This window comes from Paroedura picta, chromosome 1, assembly GCF_049243985.1.
Source record: "Paroedura picta isolate Pp20150507F chromosome 1, Ppicta_v3.0, whole genome shotgun sequence".
NCBI lineage: Eukaryota > Metazoa > Chordata > Lepidosauria > Squamata > Gekkonidae > Paroedura > Paroedura picta.
The window spans coordinates 78,981,376-79,000,937 of record NC_135369.1 but is presented as its reverse complement, the minus strand read 5'-3'; the positions used below and the strand labels follow the sequence as shown (position 1 = coordinate 79,000,937).

Genomic DNA, 19,562 nt, shown 5'->3' with positions numbered 1-19,562 from the left:
AAGAAGGCATTCTTATCTCTTCTAGCTTTTCTCTGGAATTCTGCATTCAATTGGGTGTATCTTTCTCTTTCTCCCTTGCCTTTCACTTCCCTTCTCTCCTTAGCTATTTGTAAAGCTTCCTCAGACAGCCATTTTGATTTCTTGCATTTCTTTTTCTTTGGGATGGTCTTAGTTGCTACCTCTTGTACAATGCTGCGAACCTCCGTCCACAGTTCTTCAGGCACTCTGTCTATCAGATCTAATTCCTTAAATCTATTTGTCACCTCTACTGTGTATTCGTCGGGGATATGATTTAGTTCATACCTGAGTGGCCTAGTGCTTTTCCCTATTTTCTTCAATTTAAGCCTAAATTTTGCAACAAGAAGCTCATGATCTGAACCACAATCAGCTCCTGGTCTTGTTTTTATTGACTGGATAGAACTTTTCCATCTTTGGCTGCAGAGCACATAGTCAATCTGATTTCTGTGTTGACCGTCTGGTGATGTCCATGTGTAGAGTCGTCTCTTGGGTTGTTGGAAAAGAGTGTTTGCTATGACCATTGTATTCTCTTGACAAAATTCTACCAGCCTGTGCCCTGCTTCATTTTGTACTCCAAGGCCAAACTTGCCTGTTATCCCGGTTATCTTTTGGCTTCCTACTTTAGCATTCCAATCTCCCATGATGATAAGCACATCATTTTTTGGCGTTGCTTCTAGAAGGTGTTGTAGGGCTTCATAGAACTGATCAACTTCATCCTCTTCAGCAGCAGTGGTTGGGGCATAGACCTGGATCACTGTGATGTTGAATGGTTTGCCTTGGATTCGAACTGATCAGTTTCTCTTATAAGATTTTAAATTATTGTTTTTTTAATTTCTGTCCTAGACTATTATTGTCCATCTCCTTCTCTTCTTTCAGATACATTTCTGGCTATTTCTGCCTGGTGTTCCCCTATTCTAGTATAGTAACATTTCTAAAATAAGCTCCTTCTTTATCCTTCATTGGCTATTCTCCATCTTTTTCTTTGCCATTAGATTCTGATATAGCCTTAAGTGTTGGTAGTTTTATGTATGCTTTCTCTTTTTTTCAAGCAGCTGTTTACAACTTAGTCTCTGAAAGCTGTTCTGTTTTCTTCCATCTCCTATAAGAACTATGATTAACATTTGGTAAAATCATTTCATATCTTGTTTATTGTGATACTTGTTTCTCCAGTGTACCTGGTTCTCCTCTTTTTCTTTCCCGCCTCCCCCCATTTTTCTTCCCTCTTGGGTCTTTTTGCCCTTCCTTTAAAAAATGTAATTATTCTAATAAGGGAGTGAAATCTCTCCTCATTGTACTTCACAGCTCTCCTCTGCCAAAAGCACATTTCTTCCAACTCAGCTAAATATCAAAATTGAGCCAACCTGGGGGGAAAGTGCTTGAGGCAATGACACATAAGATAGGGAGGAATGGTTAGCTCTCCTTGCATACTCCTCTCTGTGTTGCCCCCCCCCCCCGGTGCTTTTAATACATAAAGGATTCAGGTTTGTGAATTATGGTCCCTGTGCAAATATTTGGTTCCTTAGTTTCTAAGCTTATTAGCACAGCCTGTCTTGTAAAATTCTTTAAAAAAAATGCTTAGTGTTATATGTGCCGTATAAATAAATCTAATCAGCTGATATCATTATTACTATCAGATATCATTATCTCTACCCCCAACACTATAGTAGGAATGAATGGTGCAAAACTAGATACATTTCCATATATTTATCTAATCAAATCTATTTTAAGCAAGTAATTGTCCATCCTTGGGTGTGTGCCATCCATATGCAGCTCATGGTAATTTTAGTGGGGTGACAAAAAAGAAATTCCAAATTAATTATGCTACTGGTTATTAGGCTGCTCATTTTATTAGAGGAATAATCAGCTCAGCAGATCGCATTGGTTGCTGCAGTTTGGTTTTTAAAAGGTAGTGTGCTTTTCTTTAATAGTTTAATATCTTTATTAACATCAAAGAACTGGGAGCTAAAAGCATCACTGGAGGTTTAGAATTCTGCATATTTTTCATTTGTATACACAGAAGCCAGGAATTATTTATTCATATTAAGATGTAATATGGTAAATGGAAGCAGAAATATTAACATTCTAGTTTGCCCTTAATATAGTACTAGATTAGAAAGTGCTGCATTTTCAAATATTAATTGTTCTAAAAGTTCAAAAGTACAGATCTCTCATTAGTACCATGTGGCTTGTTTTCTTTTACTCTGAAGTTTGTATTGTACTGTAGATTCGTCATGCTGTATAATTTATTCTAATTTACTATACATTATCATTCCAGTTGACAAAATTAAGAATGACATCTCTTTGAGCTATACCGTTACTCACAATTACTGTAAATTACAGGAAGGACCACATAATCATTCAGTTCTGTAATACTTACTTCACATCTGATACAGAGGGCACATGACCATTTTTCTTGCATTTTTAATGCGAAATCTAATTTTTTTAAATGGCCATTCTTATATGGCAGGATACAAGGAGTGTGCATTTGCCTAATCCATGAAAAATACCTTATCAGCATATTGTTTGGTTATCTGAAAAATCACCAGAAGCCCAAGTTTATTCAGAAAGCCATTCTCCTCCGGCATTCCAGACCGCCACTGGTTCTTTGCAATGGGGCAGTTAGCCCTGCTTCTTCCTGGGTCCAGACAGGGGAACATTTTCCCTGCTGAGCCTGGTCCGCCCCCAAATGAGGCAGCTGGTGTAGAGATGTTCTGCCACATTTTGTGGCAGCATCGGGGGAGGAGTTATTTTCACAAAGGTGACAACGCAATCCCACCTTAGAGAAAAACTTTACATGCCCCGGTTGGCTCTGTGCCACTGTGAAGAGCCATGGAGCCTACTGGGGTATTTTTTGTCTCTTCTGGGATTCCATAGGCAGAGGAAGAGCTGGGCCTTCCACACGGGCCTGCAGTAGGCCTCAAGTGTTTGATCTCCACAACATCTTGTGTGGGAGGCTTCAAATGTTTCTTTTGCACAACAACTATGTCTACACTCCAAAACAGCAATTTTTGCCTGCAGAGCTGATCTTTATAGTCTAGAGATGAGCAGTGATAATAGAGATTATGGTAAAGGCTTGCATGCTGATGCTGGGTTGGAGTGGCACAACTGTGTCACACCTTGCCTATGGGCTCTGGCCAGCCCTTACCAGCAGTAGTTTGTATTTCCTGGCACAGACAGACAGACAGACAGACAGACAGACAGACCAGCATAAGTCCTTAGAATATGGAAAGTGTAAAAAATATCTAAATAAGGAATATTTAGACCCTGTAACTGTAATCAGTGAACAAACAACTAGCTGGAGAGACATAGGGGCTGAAGTGACCTTGCTCAAGCTTGGTCTGATAAATAAAAATCAATATTTGACTTGAAGGTCTGATGAAATAAAAGGCTTAAGTGGCCCAGAGTTTCAACTGGAGTTAGCTTGGGAGTTCCCATATAAAGGGTTTACAGGAAAGTCGGCAGTGAGACTTTGGGGGATGACTAGGTTTCCCAAGTTTATTAGTCAACTAGAAATAAAGCCCATTTTATTTTTTAATAAAATGGGCACTCGGCCCCGGAAGCGGCCTCGCTGCGGGAGAAGGCTACACAGAGCCGCTGGTGGGGAGGGGGCCGTGCTGCCTACTTCCGTCTTCGGCCAGGGTGGGGGGGCGGCAGCCGGCCATGGCAATACTGTTGTGGTTCACTGAAATAAATCCCTTCTTAAAGGTCCACATGCTTCTTCTCTTAGTTGGGGTGGGGGTGTTAATTTCTCAAGATTTTTTTCCCTGGGGCTTTCCTCAGCTTTGTCTGTTCAAAGCTCTTATCTCTTGATTTAAGTAACTCTAGATGGGGATGGGTTAAGTATTCAATTTACCAATTGATGTAACTTCATGTGTGCGAGGCCGCTCCCAGGGGCGAGAGAACGCCAATTTGGGCTTTGGGGAGGGTGGGGGGTCAGCAGCCGGCGTTCTCTCGCCCCCGGGAGCGGCCTCGCCAGGGCGAGGCTGCTCCCGGGGGCGAGAGAACGCCGTTTGGGACTTCAGGGAGGGTGGGGGGGTGGGAGCCAGCCTTCTCTCACCCCCGGGAGCGCCCTTGCCCTCACTCAAAAGCTTGTATTCTCAAAAAAAAGCACTACTGGATGAATGTAGCTTTTCTACTGCAAGCAAAGAAGATTACTCCCTGAACCTCCCAAATATATGCAGTGTTTAATAAATCACACAGCATGGATGCAGTATCAATCTCTATCATTATTTTTCTTTATCTTATAACTAAGGAACTTGCAAGGACTTGTGGAGGTCACTACATTTTCCCCTGTATGCTCACCTCTCCCACTTCCAGCTTTAGTTATCATTTATTTCCTTTATTTATACCACACCTTTCTCCCCTCTTTCTTTTCTATGAGGAAGATTAGGCTCTGAGAGCTGGTTCTCCCAGATCCTAGTCTGATATAACTACTACACCACACTGGCTCTCAGCTTTCCCTCCCCTTACAGCCCCTCCCTACAAGTCTATTCAACTTGCTAAAGTTGTATGGTAGCAAGTCACTCAGGTGAGTGGTGTGTTTGCTACTGCTGGGTTTAGCCAAGTTGTGCAAGTTGTATGGAGGCTGCACTAGGCCCAAGCAAGTCCTATGATATCAAGATTTAGCTACCATGGCCTAGTACCACCCAAGAGCCTATGAAATGTGATTTGTATGAGCAGGAACACATGCCATAGCACGTTATATTGCATAATTAAACACATACACACATTCTGCTTGCCTCTTTAACACTGGTGTCATTGATGTTTTCTCAGTGCAGTTTTATAGGCTAGAATCCTAGGAGACAATGGAAATAGCAATGAGAGGAGAAAAAGATTTATGACCTAATAAATTTAAAAACCTAGAACAAATGCATGGTAAGACTGTCTGAATAATCTGTGATGGGGAGAGATCTTGATCCAATGTGTTTACATTGCATCCCTTCTTTTGTATATTTCTTTGCATTTGTGAAATAACAAATAAAATGCTTTTCAAAAATTATCTTGATATTCCTGCATTTTATAATTTGTTCTGATTATTCACATTCCATTCATGATCATGTATGTACGTCGGAACAGAATCTTCATTGACAAATATCTGAAAGAAAACTTATTTGCTAGTGTATGGATGTCTTCAAATGACTAGGCATAATGATTTATTAAATGTATGGAAACAAACTGGTATTTAAAAACCCTGTCATTTTCTGATTAAATGTATTTGGTGATTAACATATTTGGCTGCTATAGCAAACTGGATATAAAAATAGTCAAAGGGATCACTTTCCCTGAAGGGAAAACCTGTCTGGGATGTATAGCTTGCAGGAAAAGTTCCCACAATAAATCCTCCTCAACAGAAAAAAAAAGTTCTTACATAGAAAACTAGCATAGCCTTTGTCTGATATCCTTTGTCTGATATCCTTTGTCTGATATCCTGTTTTCAGCTTTCTATCATGTATGCATGTATTAGCCGTGAAGCCCACTTTAAAAGTGGGCAGGAAGGAAGCAGCAGTTCTACCCCTGGCGCCAGGTTTTGCCACTTGACGTGGAAAGCTGGAGGGAGGCCACCAATCCCAGGAGCTGTGGACATGTGGGGACAGGGTGTCAGCAGGAGGACCTTCCCCAGGCCATGAACTCTTGGTAGTCCATATAAAGAAACAACGTTGGTTTCTCGTAGAAATACACCCAAAGCAAACAAAACCAATAGGCAAAAAGTTGTATCTTCTTGAGATTTATTAAATGCAATCCTAAATAATTTTGCAACCAGAACGGGGTCCCAGGTATTCAATCCCGCTTTCTATTATTTCTTCAGTGGTTGCAATTGTAGTCTTAATATAACATTACCAGTATTAATTTCTACAGGTACAGGATATCACAATGGCAATAGCTCTTCGGTAAAGGGGTCACTTCTTCAGTGCCCCTGAATGGTGTAGGGAGGCTGCACATGAAACAGCAGGCGAAGTGGGCAGGAGGTCTCTCATCCTGCAAGCTCTCACTTCGCATGGAGCTAGGAAGCTGGCAGAAGCCTCCAAGACAATAGCAGCTAAAGCTGTGTGGGGTGGACAAAGTGGGCTGGCAGGCCGCCCCCAGGAAGTCTGGTGCCAAGCAGCAGCAGCAGAGCATGGCAGGGCCCTGCGGGGGAGGCATCCGTGTATGGCAATCACAGCAGCAAAGCACCACATGGATTGCAGCTGCAAGACCTCCCGAACATTGCTCTCAGTGGGTCCACTAGGCAAGAGAGGAGGGCAGCAGGGCTAGGTCAGAGGGTGCAGCCATCACTGGGGAGCATGAGTGAGGCCATAGAGGCAAGGAGGGCAGGGAGCACTATGGGGCTGGGAGCAGGGTATGGGCAGCTTCCTGCTGCCTGCAGCAGAAGTAAGGATGGGTGCAGGTACGGTGGGCCTGCAGGGAAGGAAGGCAGGTGAAGGCTGGGAGGGTGGGGAGGAGCAAGGTGTTGGAGGCCAGGCCCTAGTAGCAGTGAGGGAGTGGATGGAGGAGGCAGGTGGGCTTACCAGGGCCCAGAAGTGGTGAGGGGGTGAGAGGAGGAGGCAGGCAGGCCTCCTAGCCCCCGGTAGCAGCAAGGAGGCCAGGGGTGGAGGTGTGGGCTCTGCAGAGAAGGCAGGCAACCTCCCAAGGCTGCAGCAGACTCAAGAAAGTAGTTGTGGCCTATGAGGCATGCCAGCCCTCTGATTGGCCCTCGGAGGGAGATCCCTCCCCCCTCGAAGGCCAGTCAGAGGGCCAGCATGTCATTGGAAGTGCTCTGCACATTTTTAATATAAATGATGATTTATATTTATATTTATATTCCACCTTCCCGGAGGTTTACAGGAAACAGGAAAAAGATATAACATATGGTAACAACATGTGATAACAACAATAATATTATATCAACAATAACATTAGAGAATGATGGAAATGTAAAAGAGCCTCAGCTCAACTTTTACTGGGACCCAGTGGGTTAGGTAGATTGGTAGCAGTCGTAGTAGGAGGGGGGTATTTATATCCAATGGGAATCTAACGTGGCCTGTGTTCACTGGATCTGGGCTGCAAATGCCTTTGCTATCAATGTACCTAACAAACATGACAGAAAAATATCTTAATGTACAAATTGTTGGTTTTCTTGGCATCTCAGTCACGCTGTGGTTACGTCGGAAAACTGTAAGGCTTGTTTCTCTAATGTGCCAGTCTAGACCATTTTATGCCTGACTTCCAGAGCCAATCATGTTTGTATGTGTTAATTAAATTTCTGTATTCTTGCAAGGCTGCCTGGGAACTGCAATTCAGTTCTGTCACTTTTTAGCTTGTGTCAGTATAATGAATGCCACCGGCTGATAGATGCTACTGATCATATAGGTGCAAAAGCAGCACTCACACAATTATGTAGTTGATTTTAAATGGTACACAACCAGCTCATGAAAACCTTGGATTGTAGGTACTGCAAGCAAGACTGCAGACTCCAAGCATGCAGCAGCAGCAGCAGAAGAGTTGGTTCTTACTCTATTCGAAGGAGTCTCAAAGGGGCTTGCATTTGCCTTCCTTTTCCTCTCCCCACAACAGACACCCTGTGAGGTGGGTGAGGCTGAGAGAGCCCTGATATCACTGCCCGGTCAGAACAGTTTTATCAGTGCTATGGTGAGCCCAAGGTCACCCAGCTGGCTGCATGTGGGGGAGCGCAGAATCGAACCTGGCATGCCAGATTAGAAGTCCACACTCCTAACCACTACACCAAACTGGCAGCAGCAGGAGGAGCTACCCAGCCAGCAACTATTCTGAATGCCTCTACAAAGTTCTTCTTTGTGAAATGCTGTTCTTTTTAAATTGTGAATAAAGCACAAAACTGACAGAATCACATGCATATCGATCAGTGAGTTCAAGATGAATACTTATGGAGGTGATAGGCCCAGTGTTGGGTGAAAACAGAGAAACTCTGACAGAGAGAAAGCCGAAAGACTGAGTTCATACTTTGCCTCAGTCTCTTCCCTGAGGAAGAGAACAGTCTTACCTAGAGATGCTGGTAGACAAGGCACAACTTCTGGACTGCTGGTTGCCTTGAGCAGAAAATTTGTTGAGAGGGCCCATATCTAGCCTGTGCTGAGACAACTGCACTGGTTACTGGTTTGCTTCTGCATCAAGTTCAAGGTTTGGGTCCTACTTATCTGAGGAATCACTTATCTGCTTATATCCCCTGCAGGGCTCTTCACTCTGTGGCTATGAATTACTTGGTTGTCCCATGCCCCTGGGACATTTGCCTGGCCTCAACCAGGACCAGGGCCTTTTAAATTATTTATTTATTATTATTATTTATTTATTATATTTACATACCACCCTCCCCGAAGGCTCAGGGTGGTTTACAGGGTACAAGAAAAACATACAAGTAAAATCATATATGGTAACAACAGGTGATAACAACAACAACATTTTTGGCCCTGGCCCCAACCTGGTGGAATGTGATCCCGGATAAGCTAAAGGACCTGATGGTACTGTCAGTGTTCTGCAGAGTTGATCCAACTTTTGGGCTTGGCATTCCCCCCTCAGCTTCCACTCTCAGTCAGAGAGTGAGAGTGGCCATTGTTACTGGAGTGCCCTGCGCCCTCGGAGCAACCCTTAGCCTCCTGCTGGTTCCAGCACTGGTGAAGCATGGAGCCCGCTGCCTTTCCAGCTGTCAGAGCCTGGTAAGATCATGGCCTTGTGGCAAGGACTTGGGAGTCCATTGGTGCCAAAAGAATTATGGCTACAAAGGCAGGCCTCGCAGAGGGCTTCTCTTCTGAAAGTTCCCCTTCTTCCTTAGGACCCAAAGATCCAGAGGACTTTTAAGTCCCCCTTTTCTTCTCCATAATAACTAGCTTCTCTACTTTCATTCCGAGGTTTAATCCAGCCTTTCATAGAGAGGAGTTTTTTCTCCCCAAATCTACGTGGTTCTCCAGAAAGGGAATAGCACTGTTTGCATGTTTGGAGGGCGTTGTGCTTCTGTCTGGATAGGACAAAGGCCTTCTGTAAGATGGATGTTGGGTTAAGGGTTGTATTTCCTTGCCTATACGCGTCAGGAGTGGACCCTCTCTTAAAGGGGAAGCTCCCTCAGCAGCTTATAGAGCCTTCCCAAGTCTGGAAAATATTTGTAGTGCAGCTCCCCTTAGATAAGTGCATTCATTTATCAGCACTATAGGATTGATATGGCTGTTAGCTGTCTCTCCCAAGAGGCTGATTTTTCCCTCCCTGGGACTCACTCCTTTGGTAGGACTCAAGAGCTAGGACTGCCCTGTTAGGACCACTAGAGAACGGAATTGTTTCACTTCTCATGAAATTGCCTTCTTGGTGGGCTGAAGGTGGAGCAGTCCATATTTCCTTCCCTGGCTCTATTCTGGGGCACTTTGGTCTTTTGGTGTGGGAGAGTCAGCTGCAGGATGTGGATTAGTTGGAAGTTCCTCCACTGCTGCTGTTAGCTTGTTGCACTTTGTGTTGGATTTCCATCATTACAGCCTTAGCCTGAGGTTTTATCTGGACTGAGAACTTATTTGTTAGTTGGGGTTAAGGAGTTTTTTTCCATTTGAGACTTGGAATGGACTGGGAAAGTTAGGAAAGCACCTTCCCCAGGAAGAGTCTCAATATTTACGATCCTGCCCACACGGAGGAGCCGAAACCCAAGAGTCAGGACTGCCCCACCTTCAGACTTCCAAGAAGGAAGGTTCATAGTAAGTGAAACAAATATTCTGTTCCCCAGCTGCATCACTGAGGCCACTCCTGCACCAGAGGCAACAGTCCAGGCCGCCAGTGGTACATTGCAGCAAAACTGCATGCTCTGCTGCTTTCTGTTTGGCGGCAGACACTGCCTGCCCCAGATTTCTGCATCCCAATGGACACAGCTGGGATGGAAAGTTTCCACCACATGGGGGGTGGGGTGTCAGTGGGTTTGTTTGTTTGTCTTGCAGGAAGGTGGGATTACATAACAACACAATCCCGCCTTCCTAAAAAAAAAAAAAAAAGCCCCATTCAGCTGTGCAGCGCCTTAGAGCTGAGTGGGGCATTTTCTGTCCCTTCCAGGCCTCTTCCGTGTCCACACAGGCCTGCGGCTGGACAGGCCCCATTGGCCCCCTCAGCTAAAAAAGGGAACACAAATACTTCCGCGTTCCCTTCAAAGGGGGCAATGGAGGCCCTGATCTGGGTCAGGCCGAGGATGGTGACAGAACAGCGGTGACATCGTATGGCTGTACCACTGAAACCTATTATAAATAAGAATGACAATGCGATCCAGATTTATTGCCCTGTTTAAGGCAAAGTGACTGTGGAACCTGTTCTGAAGCTCACCCAGTTTTGGTAGATAACTAGGTCTGGAATAAAATCACAGGCAAGGGGGAACAGGTATGACCTGGGTACAAATGGCCTTGTTTCACAGGCATGAGGATGCAATATAACACCCACTGTGCTATTGACATTATGTTCTGCTGGATACACTCCAAGGAATTCAGGCAAGGTATAGTTCTGTTTTATATTGTGGCAAGACAACAAGAGCTTTTGTTATACATACCTAGAAGGCATTCTGGACTCCATTTCTGAAATGTACATTGAATAATGGCATTTAGGGTTTACCAAGGTTAGTTTAGAGCCTCTTGTGGCACAGAGTGGTAAGGCAGCAGACATGCAGTCTGAAAGCTCTGCCCATGAGGCTGGGAGTTCAATACCAGCAGCCGGCTCAAGGTTGACTCAGCCTTCCATCCTTCCGAGGTCAGTAAAATGAGTACCCAGCTTGCTTGCTGGGGGATAAACGGTAATGACTGGGGAAGACACTGGCAAACCACCCCGTATTGAGTCTGCCAAGAAAACGCTGGAGGGTGTCACCCCAAGGGTCAGACATGACTCGATGCTTGCACAGGGGATACCTTTACCTTTACCTTTAAGGTTAGTTTAGAATTTTGAGCAAATAAGGAACTGCCTCATTCCATGATCCACCAACATGTACCATAATGGGAACGTAAAGACTTTATGTCCTTAAGTACAACAAGAAGACAATTAGCCTCTGTGCAGAGCCCAACAAGATCCAGAATGCACTCCTACAACACTTTATAGATAACCATGGCAGTAAAGTATATAGCCAACTATAGAACACTCACTGACACGATACAGTCTTGAACAAAGGACTTTTCCATAACTGGTTGGTTTTGGCCCAGGGAGTTGTATCATCCCCCAGTGCATGTGCTCCATCTGCTTGAGGAGATCAATGAAATTACAAGAGAAGAGGCCTGAAAGAGCTGAACTGATTGCAGAGATCAGTCTCAATATTCATTCACAAATGCATCAGCTGGCCATAGGCCAAACCACCATCCAAATCAATGGCTGTAGTCCCCAGATAACTTGGAATTCCATTCCAAAAAGCAGACCTACCTAATATCTGTAACATGGTAGAGACAAACAGCCAAACAATCACTGCATATTTTAAAAACAATCCTCTTTGAGGAAGTTTTATGTAGTATTCTTTACAATTCATTTTAATTTAAATGAAAAACAAAAAAGTTGTATCAAAAAAAATCTCATAAATATTATGATTCAAAATTTCTCATCTTCAAACAGGCTGCTGCTCAAGCAGTCTTCAAGCATCTGACAATATTACATTACATTTCTTAATGAAAGAGTGGGGGGGTCTGTCTTCCATTATTTTCACAGAAGTGCAGTACCAGCTTTAAACACACACACACACAAATGTTGTGTGCCTGTTTTGGGGTGTGCTTTGGATTATAATAGATGCAATAAAGAATTACCAGTGGTTGATTTCGCTGCAAGGTAAAATAATGAAAAGGCAGCTAGGTGACTCATATCTGATGGCTTCTCCCCTGCGATTTTTTAAAACTCAATCATTAGCACAATGAAAGAGATAATTGAACCACTGAGTTGGGAGGTCCAGGTCTGCATATAAAATGTAAAATGTTTGCAAATTGTGTGATTACTGGGAGCAGTTTAGCCAGATATGATATTAACGGAGGCAGCTGGCTGTAGCTTTTAGCAAACTAGGAGATCAGTAAGATAAACCTAGATAAGAATGACATTGTTTCATAGCTAGGAGTAAGACATTTCTAGCTTTTAAGTCACTTGTTGATACTTTAGCATATTCCTAATAAATTTCTCTTTCTAGTTGTTTTTGATGTAATACACAGGAATTTGCTGTATCTCATCTCCCTTCTAACAGTGAATTATTTTCAGTATAATGCAAATAGGGTTTAGGTGACAAACCCACATGTATCATTTATAAGACTCTAAGAAGAGTCCATCGGTTTCCTGATGATGATTCCATGTTAGATATCCCCTGGAGACCTAAAATCTAGTCTAGTGCCCTTTAGCCACTCTCATTCCGTGTTTTGCATTGATGGAAGCACGAGTAAATTAAAGGCTTGGTATTGATTTCTGCGCAGATGTTAATAATTTCCTTGTATATCTTCTTTAGAATGTCGGTTACTGATGCACCGAATGTAATATCACAATCATTTCTTGATGAAGAGAAGGTGCACTAACCTAACACAGCAGCCTTTAATCTCTGACTCTGTGGGATCAAAGCTGAATTAGGTCACCCACTAAATGACTGGACTTCCCCAGCTCCAATCTTAATGGACTTCTGTTTACATTTTTTAAAAAAATCATATATTCCAGTGAGCTTGAATAGCTCAGCCCACAAGAAGCTGAGAACTAGAAAAAATCAGTACAGAATAAAAGATAAAACTTGAACTTTCTGGGGGAACATTGAGTGGATACATTATATGAGAAAAATTACGTCTGTTTAGGGAAGCCACGGGGAAGATGGTGGGGACCATTTGGAAAAGCAGTACTTCTTGTAAATCAATATCTTTGATCATTAAGAAAAATGTCAATCATGAAGTGTTTGGAAATAAATTTGTGTTTGTGTTCCGTACTGTACCTGGACACAATAATTAAACTATTGCTAATTCATAAATGATGCCATACACCTAATGTTAAAATGTCAATTCTCTGCCCCTTCCCTTGCAAAACAACCATCTTACACCATGTTTTCATCATAAATATAAAACTATGACCCCATGGGTTTTTCAAGGCAAGAGACTTGTAGAGGTGGTTTGCCACAGCAGCCTGACTCTGCATTACAGTCCTGGACTTCCTTGGTGGTTTCCCATCCAAATACTAAGCAGGGTGAATCCTGCTTAGCTTCCAAGATCTGACAAGATCAGGCTAGCCTGTGCTGTCCAAGTCAGAGAACAGGAGGCTGAAATAAATAAAGCTTTCTTAGTTGGAATGCATCATCAGGAATGCTTGGAGTTGTAAAACAACCACGTGTACAAATACTGTGCCCAAAAGTAGTAAGAAAAGACCGGTTAATATTTTCCCGTAGTTTCACTTTAAAATTGTTTGTTTTATTTAGCAAACGTCTGTAATGATACTTTCTTGGTAAAGGAAATTATCTTTGTTAAGGCAAGAATTGGCAACAGTGGGTGTTTAATTTGATCCAGACTTCCATCTATTATCTTCCTCACAAGGCCTGTTTGGCACCCCTGCCTGTAGAAGTGAAGAATTGGACTACCACAGACAGGAATCCTTCAGGGGTGGCATCTTGCCATAGGAATGCCCTTCTGCCAAAACATAATTTTTCATCCAGGTTTCTTTAAATAAGGGATTAATCTTTTCAAATCATTTCTCCAGTCAGCTTCTACCCTGGGAACTGTTTTATGAGTGTTCTTTTAAGCTGCAAAATGCTTTAGGTTGTTTTTCTGCTTTGACTATTGCTGAGCTTTTATTGGTTTGTCCCTTTGAATTATGTTCCCTGGATAACCATTAGATGGTCTCTATGATCTGCCTGCTTGAGACTGCCATCAACATCATGTAAAAGCTAAATGACCTTAATATAGTTTTATATGTGGCATCTAAGCTCTAATAGTTAGATTTTCCAATAACTTATATATAATATCATGTGCAGTCATGCCTCAATGAATAGGATAGTAGCCCTGTGACTGCAGGAAGGCTTGATCAGAATGTTACTTATTATTTATTTATCATTGCATTTCTAGCCCGCCACACTCCAGAGACTCATGGCGGATTACAGTATATAAAACCCCATAAAACTCCATAAAAACCCAATAACCATCAGACACCCAAACCCCCTGCCATAAAACAAGATTGGTGGCATAAATCCTCCCAACCTCCCAGCAGTCTACCCCAGAGTGGTGTGCTCAAGATGTTAGTGTGTAGCCTGAGGTGGAGCCTTGTTGTTATTAAACCTGGCCTCAACCAAAGAGCTCCGTCCCACCTGCCTGTAACCTGTAGGTATCAGATTAAAAACAAAAACAGCTATTAAGGGTCACATCGACCGTTTACGCACTGGGAACTTCACTGCCCCAGTTCCCGTGCAGGAGCACATATCGGGGGTGGATGAGGCACACCGGGCCAAATGCTCCCCCATATGGATGCAGGAAGAGGTGGGGCAACCTGCCATGACTAAAATTCCATCCTGCAGCCCGGGATGAAACCTCCAGTGCATAAACGGTCATCAAGGCTTATATACATTTGGTAGGAACAGGCAACAGTTGTACATTTGTTAACTAGCTACCTATGTATGTATCAATGTACAGGGATTTGACAGTGCAGTATAGTGGTTAGAAGGATAGACAAGGAGTAAGGAGACCCAGGTTAAAATCCCCACATCTCTGCATAACCTTGGGCTAGTCACTCTCTCAGGCTAACCTACCTCACAAGGTTGCTTTGAGGATAATTGGGAAGAACTCTCTTTGCAGCCCAGAATTCCTGGGAAGAAGTACAAGATAAGAATGGATGGATGAACAAAGCATAGTACTTGTCCAGTGCTTGTGTTAGAGAGCCCTTTTTCATCAGCACTCTGTCCTTTTGTGTAGGCAGAGGAAATGCAGCAGCCTAGTATCCGGGGGAGGGGGGGGGGGCGGGGAGGAATGGTGCTACGGTGTGCTTCAGTATCTGTCCTTCCAGGCACTTGCACATTTCAGCATTATTCCCCAAATCCCCTATGAATGTGCCAGGAAAACCTACTTTCAGTTGAAGCTGTAGCAATGTAACCTTTTCAGTGACACCCTGAGAGCTGCAGTTGCAGGTGGAGTAGTGGCCTAGCCCCATGAAGGTATGCATCTGCTCCCTGCCCCTGTGCTGTGGATGGAGGGGGTCATGACAGCACCGGAGTCCTGATAAACCCCACCCATGGGTCAGAGATGCAGACAGGAGAGGCAGCCTTCCCATTCCTGCCAGAAGAGTCACTACAATCACTGTAGCTTGACGGAAGCACTTCTGGGATTCTGAGAGTGGGATTCCAGCAAGGAGTTTTAACCCAATGGTACATTTCCTCTTGCTCATTTTTCATCCATTTCAGTGAAGCCCACAAGTTCCCAGAGGATTGTGCCTTTGTTAATAGCATCAGTTATTTTCCCCACCCCCACCCCAGTCCTCCAGAGTACATGTATGAGGAGTCTCTTACTCCTGAACAGTCTAGTGCAGTACTGACAGGAGCAAGAATATCTTTTAAAGGAAGCCTTTTGTTGAAATTTTGACAGGACACCCCTGCTCACGGTAACAAGCTGGTTGCATTAATGGGATATGTCTGTACAGTTTCTTCATTGCCAAAGTAATTGCCATGCAATGCCATTTCTGGGTCTCATTACAATCATTGGGAGTGCCAGAGAAGAGGAGGTAGCAGCAAACTATTAGAATTTTAATATCAAGTCCATTCAGTGACACAGTCAGTGACAGGGAAAGAAAAATGACACCAAGTAATCCCATCTTCAGTCATTACAAAGAATGAGCAGAGGTGAATCCAGTGCTGTCTCTTAAGAACTGATCCTTCTGTGCCTTTAAGCTCATGAGAAAATAAACCCTGGTTAGCTGCCCACGTTGAGCATCCACTCCTCAACGCAGTATTACTGATGGAATTAGCCTGAGAATAAGACAGACAGGGGGAAAAAGGAGAGGCTGTAATTACAGCACAGGGATATTCCAGCTTCTTCAGCTGCGGATGGAGGGCACTAAGAAGCCCAAAGAACAATACTAATTAGTATTCCATTAAAAAGGAAGAAATCTTGCTGAGATCTGGAGTTGCATCTTGACAGTCCAAGTGAAACATGGCTCACTAATGTAATCTTAATTCTTTTTATTTTGCAGAGACAGCAAACTGACCATGTTGCTCCGAGAGTCCCTCGGGAACATGAACTGCCGCACCACCATGATAGCTCACATTTCGGCAGCTGCAGGGAACTATGCTGAGACACTTTCCACAATCCAGATTGCATCCAGGGTCTTAAGAATGAAGAAAAAGAAAACTAAGGTAAGGGAAGGGGGAAACTCTTTTGTTGCCTTGCACTGGCAAGAGCTGAACAGGCAGGGGAGGGAGCAACATCAATATTCATAATTTCTGAGTGTGTGGCAGCACACTCGAGAGTATGGGGGAAATCATGTGCTTCATGTTTGAAGGAATGATTTAATGCAACTGTACCTGTCACTCACAAATGCATCAGAGAGTTCAAACTCTCCTGTAGCTGCTTTCTTAGGATAGCTCTCTGGTTGAAATTAAATATAATTTATTATCATCATTCACACTGGTGATCTGAGGATTATTAAACGTAAGCTGAGATCAATTAAGAGATTTCACAAATATCACTGCACAGCAGTCTGTTCACAGAAGGACGTCTCTGTGGTAGAATAGGCTCCAGTGTGTGACTTCAAAGTTAATGTTCCCGGTCTTTCCCTACTAATTCTTTCAGCTAGCTCAAACTTCTTCTGTTAATACTAGGTCAGGGCAGGTCTTAATGTTCTGTTCATTAACTCACGCAACACGTTTGAAGCCAATCTGATCTGTCACCTAGGAAATGAAAACAAAAGTTGAGAGCCTGGGTAGTTTCCTCTGAGGCCATGTTATTTTTAAAAATAAATTTGTCTTTCTGAGACAAAAGGAGATCCTGTAGTTCACCTTTACTGGGCCTACTTCTCAGTGCTATGATTAAATTGAAAGCTTGCCAGCTGCCTTGAAAACTAGGTTATATACATTAATACATAATAAAATGATCCTCAGGCATATTGCAGGGCTCTTGGAAGTAGGGGCAGAAAACCATGAGTCTAAATTGTAGCAAATCTGGCTTAAATGTAATGTCTGGAAACACATCTTAACTTGGTGTAGGGATTAAAAGCAGTGGCTTCTAATCTGGCATCCCAGGTTTGATTCCCCACTCCTCCACTTGCAGCCATCTCGGTGACCTGGGACCAGTCACAGTGTTGTTCTCACAGAGCAGTCCTCTCTACCTCATAGGGTGTGGGGAGAGGAAGAGAAGGAGATTGTAAGACATTTTAAGACTCCTCAGGGTAGTGAAAAGTGGAGTATAAAAACCAACTCTTCTTATATTCTATAGAAAAACACAATAATCAGTAGTACAGCCTATGCAGATCTCACATTTAGTCCTCACCATTTCAGGTTATACTTGTCAGGAAAGACCTTGCACCATCTAAGACCCTGGAGAGCTATTGCTGGTAAGGCAATACTGGGCTAGGTGGGCCAATGGTCTGACTCAGTAGGGGCCAGGTTAATATGTAATAATAATTTCTACTGAGCTTTTAAAACTGCCTTTTTGTTAACAAGGAAGACTGTCCACAGTATCGCACTATGAAAGAGACAGATTTTATTTTTACAGGAGTGTAATACAAAAAGATGGAGGGATTGAGAAGCAGGTTATTAGGAAAGAGAAGAGGCCAGGAAACAGCCATTATTTCCATATAAGAAGAAATAAGATTTACAGAGGAGTACTAAGCAGGACTGCTCAGAAGGAATGGAGTTTACTCCCAGGAAAGTGTCCTTAGAATTGCTGCCAGTTGATAGAATATCCCGCAAGAACAGAATGGATTCAGAATGCCTGATGGTGGAGATGGAAGATCAAAGCGATAACATTCAATGGAATATATTTCCAAATAAGTTAATTTAACTCCACATTCTAACTTAATGAGGAGTGCTTCTCATTTCAATGTGTACGTCTCAGCTAACACTGAAGCCTTGGTGAGGATTAGGCTTCAGTCCCTAAATATTGTCCTCTGAAGTGTCACCACTAGAGACAAGGAAATCATTTAGTTAAGTGACTGAAGACATTTTTCGTCCAATGGCACCTCTAAGACTTACAAAGGTTATGTAAACTCAGGCTTTGAAAAGCATTTATTATAATTATCAAAGAGGACAGAATCTAAATCAGATGCACCCCATGATCATGGGTAGGGGTGTCTAGTCAGAAGTGGGTCTTCCAAGTTCAGTAGTTCTTAACAGTTAATTAATTAATTATATTTGTAGGCAGCCACTCCCGGCCCTGTCACCTCGCAGCTGCCATCAACAACAATAAAACACAATAAAAGCCACACAAATACAACATACCACATTTTCTTGGATGTTTTAGGATACTTTGGGCTGATCCTGCGCTGAGCATGGGGTTGGACTAGTATGGCCCCTTCCAACTCTATGATTCTGTGATTCTATGATAACCCTCCAGACCCCTAATCCCCCCTTTACCCCTCCCCCAGGTGATGCTACAGGTAGGAGACCCCAGAGGAGGGGCAAGATCTTCTGTCAGCCTGGCCTCAACCAGAAGCCTGTTGGAAGAGCTCTGTCTTACAGTCCCTGCAGAACTGAGTCAGCTCCAGTAGGGCCCTTAGCTCTTGCAGGAGCTCATTCTGTCAGGCAGGGGCCAGGATAATCAATGTAGCTGCCTCGGCACTGGCTGAATATGGGCCCTTCAAGGTGTTGTCATGAGGACCCTAGCTGCATTTTGTTCCAGCTGTAGTTTCTGGGTCAAGACCACGGGAAGGCCCATGTACAGCAAGTTACAGAAGTACTGCTGCATGGATCACTGTGGCCAGGTTCCAGCGACCAATAAGTTACTAGTAGCCTTGCATGGCATAGGTGGAAAAATGCCACCTGGGCTACTCTAGTGACCTGAGACTCATTTGTGAGGGAAGCAATCACACCCAAATTCTTGGGAAAATGCAATGTCTTCAATTGCAGTCCATCCAGGCTGGACAAGTGTGCTTCCTGATCTAGCCCTTTCCTACCAAACCACAGGACCTTAGTCTTGGAGGAGTTGAGTTTCAGCTGGCCATCCATCAGGAGATAGAGGTGGGTGTCATCAGCATACTGATGACAACCCAGTCCAAACTTCCAGACCAGCTGGCCCAGAGGGCACATGAAGATGTTAAACAATTATGCTTAGGTTTCCAGCCTCAGATTCTTTTCTTCCATATATTATCACACAGTTTTGAAATTCTGTAGGCACTATACCACTGACTACTTTATTCAAACATGAATACTATTGAGGAACCATGCAAATCAGACAGTAAATGAATTGACAGTGAATATCATCTGGGAGACCTGCACTGACCTCTGGCAGGAACTGTGATGCCTTGCTGAAGTCGTAGGTCATGTACTACAAGGGAGTAAAAAAATGTACAGTTAAAATGTATGATAGAACCATATACTTTAGAATACATTTTTAACCACTTTAATGCTGTTGAGTCCCAAGTGTTCAAGAACAAGCAAACTGATGTGGTAGTTGCAT

At 43.4% G+C, this 19,562-nt stretch overlaps 1 protein-coding gene across 5 annotated transcripts in view; it reads left to right on the top strand.

The window, feature by feature from the left end:
• Positions 1-19,562, top strand: part of KIF26B (kinesin family member 26B) — a 412,305-nt gene that overhangs the window by 358,436 nt on the left and 34,307 nt on the right. For all 5 annotated transcript variants that reach the window (XM_077344354.1, XM_077344338.1, XM_077344346.1 and 2 more), the window contains one exon: positions 16,141-16,303. In XM_077344354.1, coding sequence (XP_077200469.1) covers positions 16,141-16,303 — 163 coding nt within the window. The remainder of the gene's footprint in view (positions 1-16,140; positions 16,304-19,562) is intronic.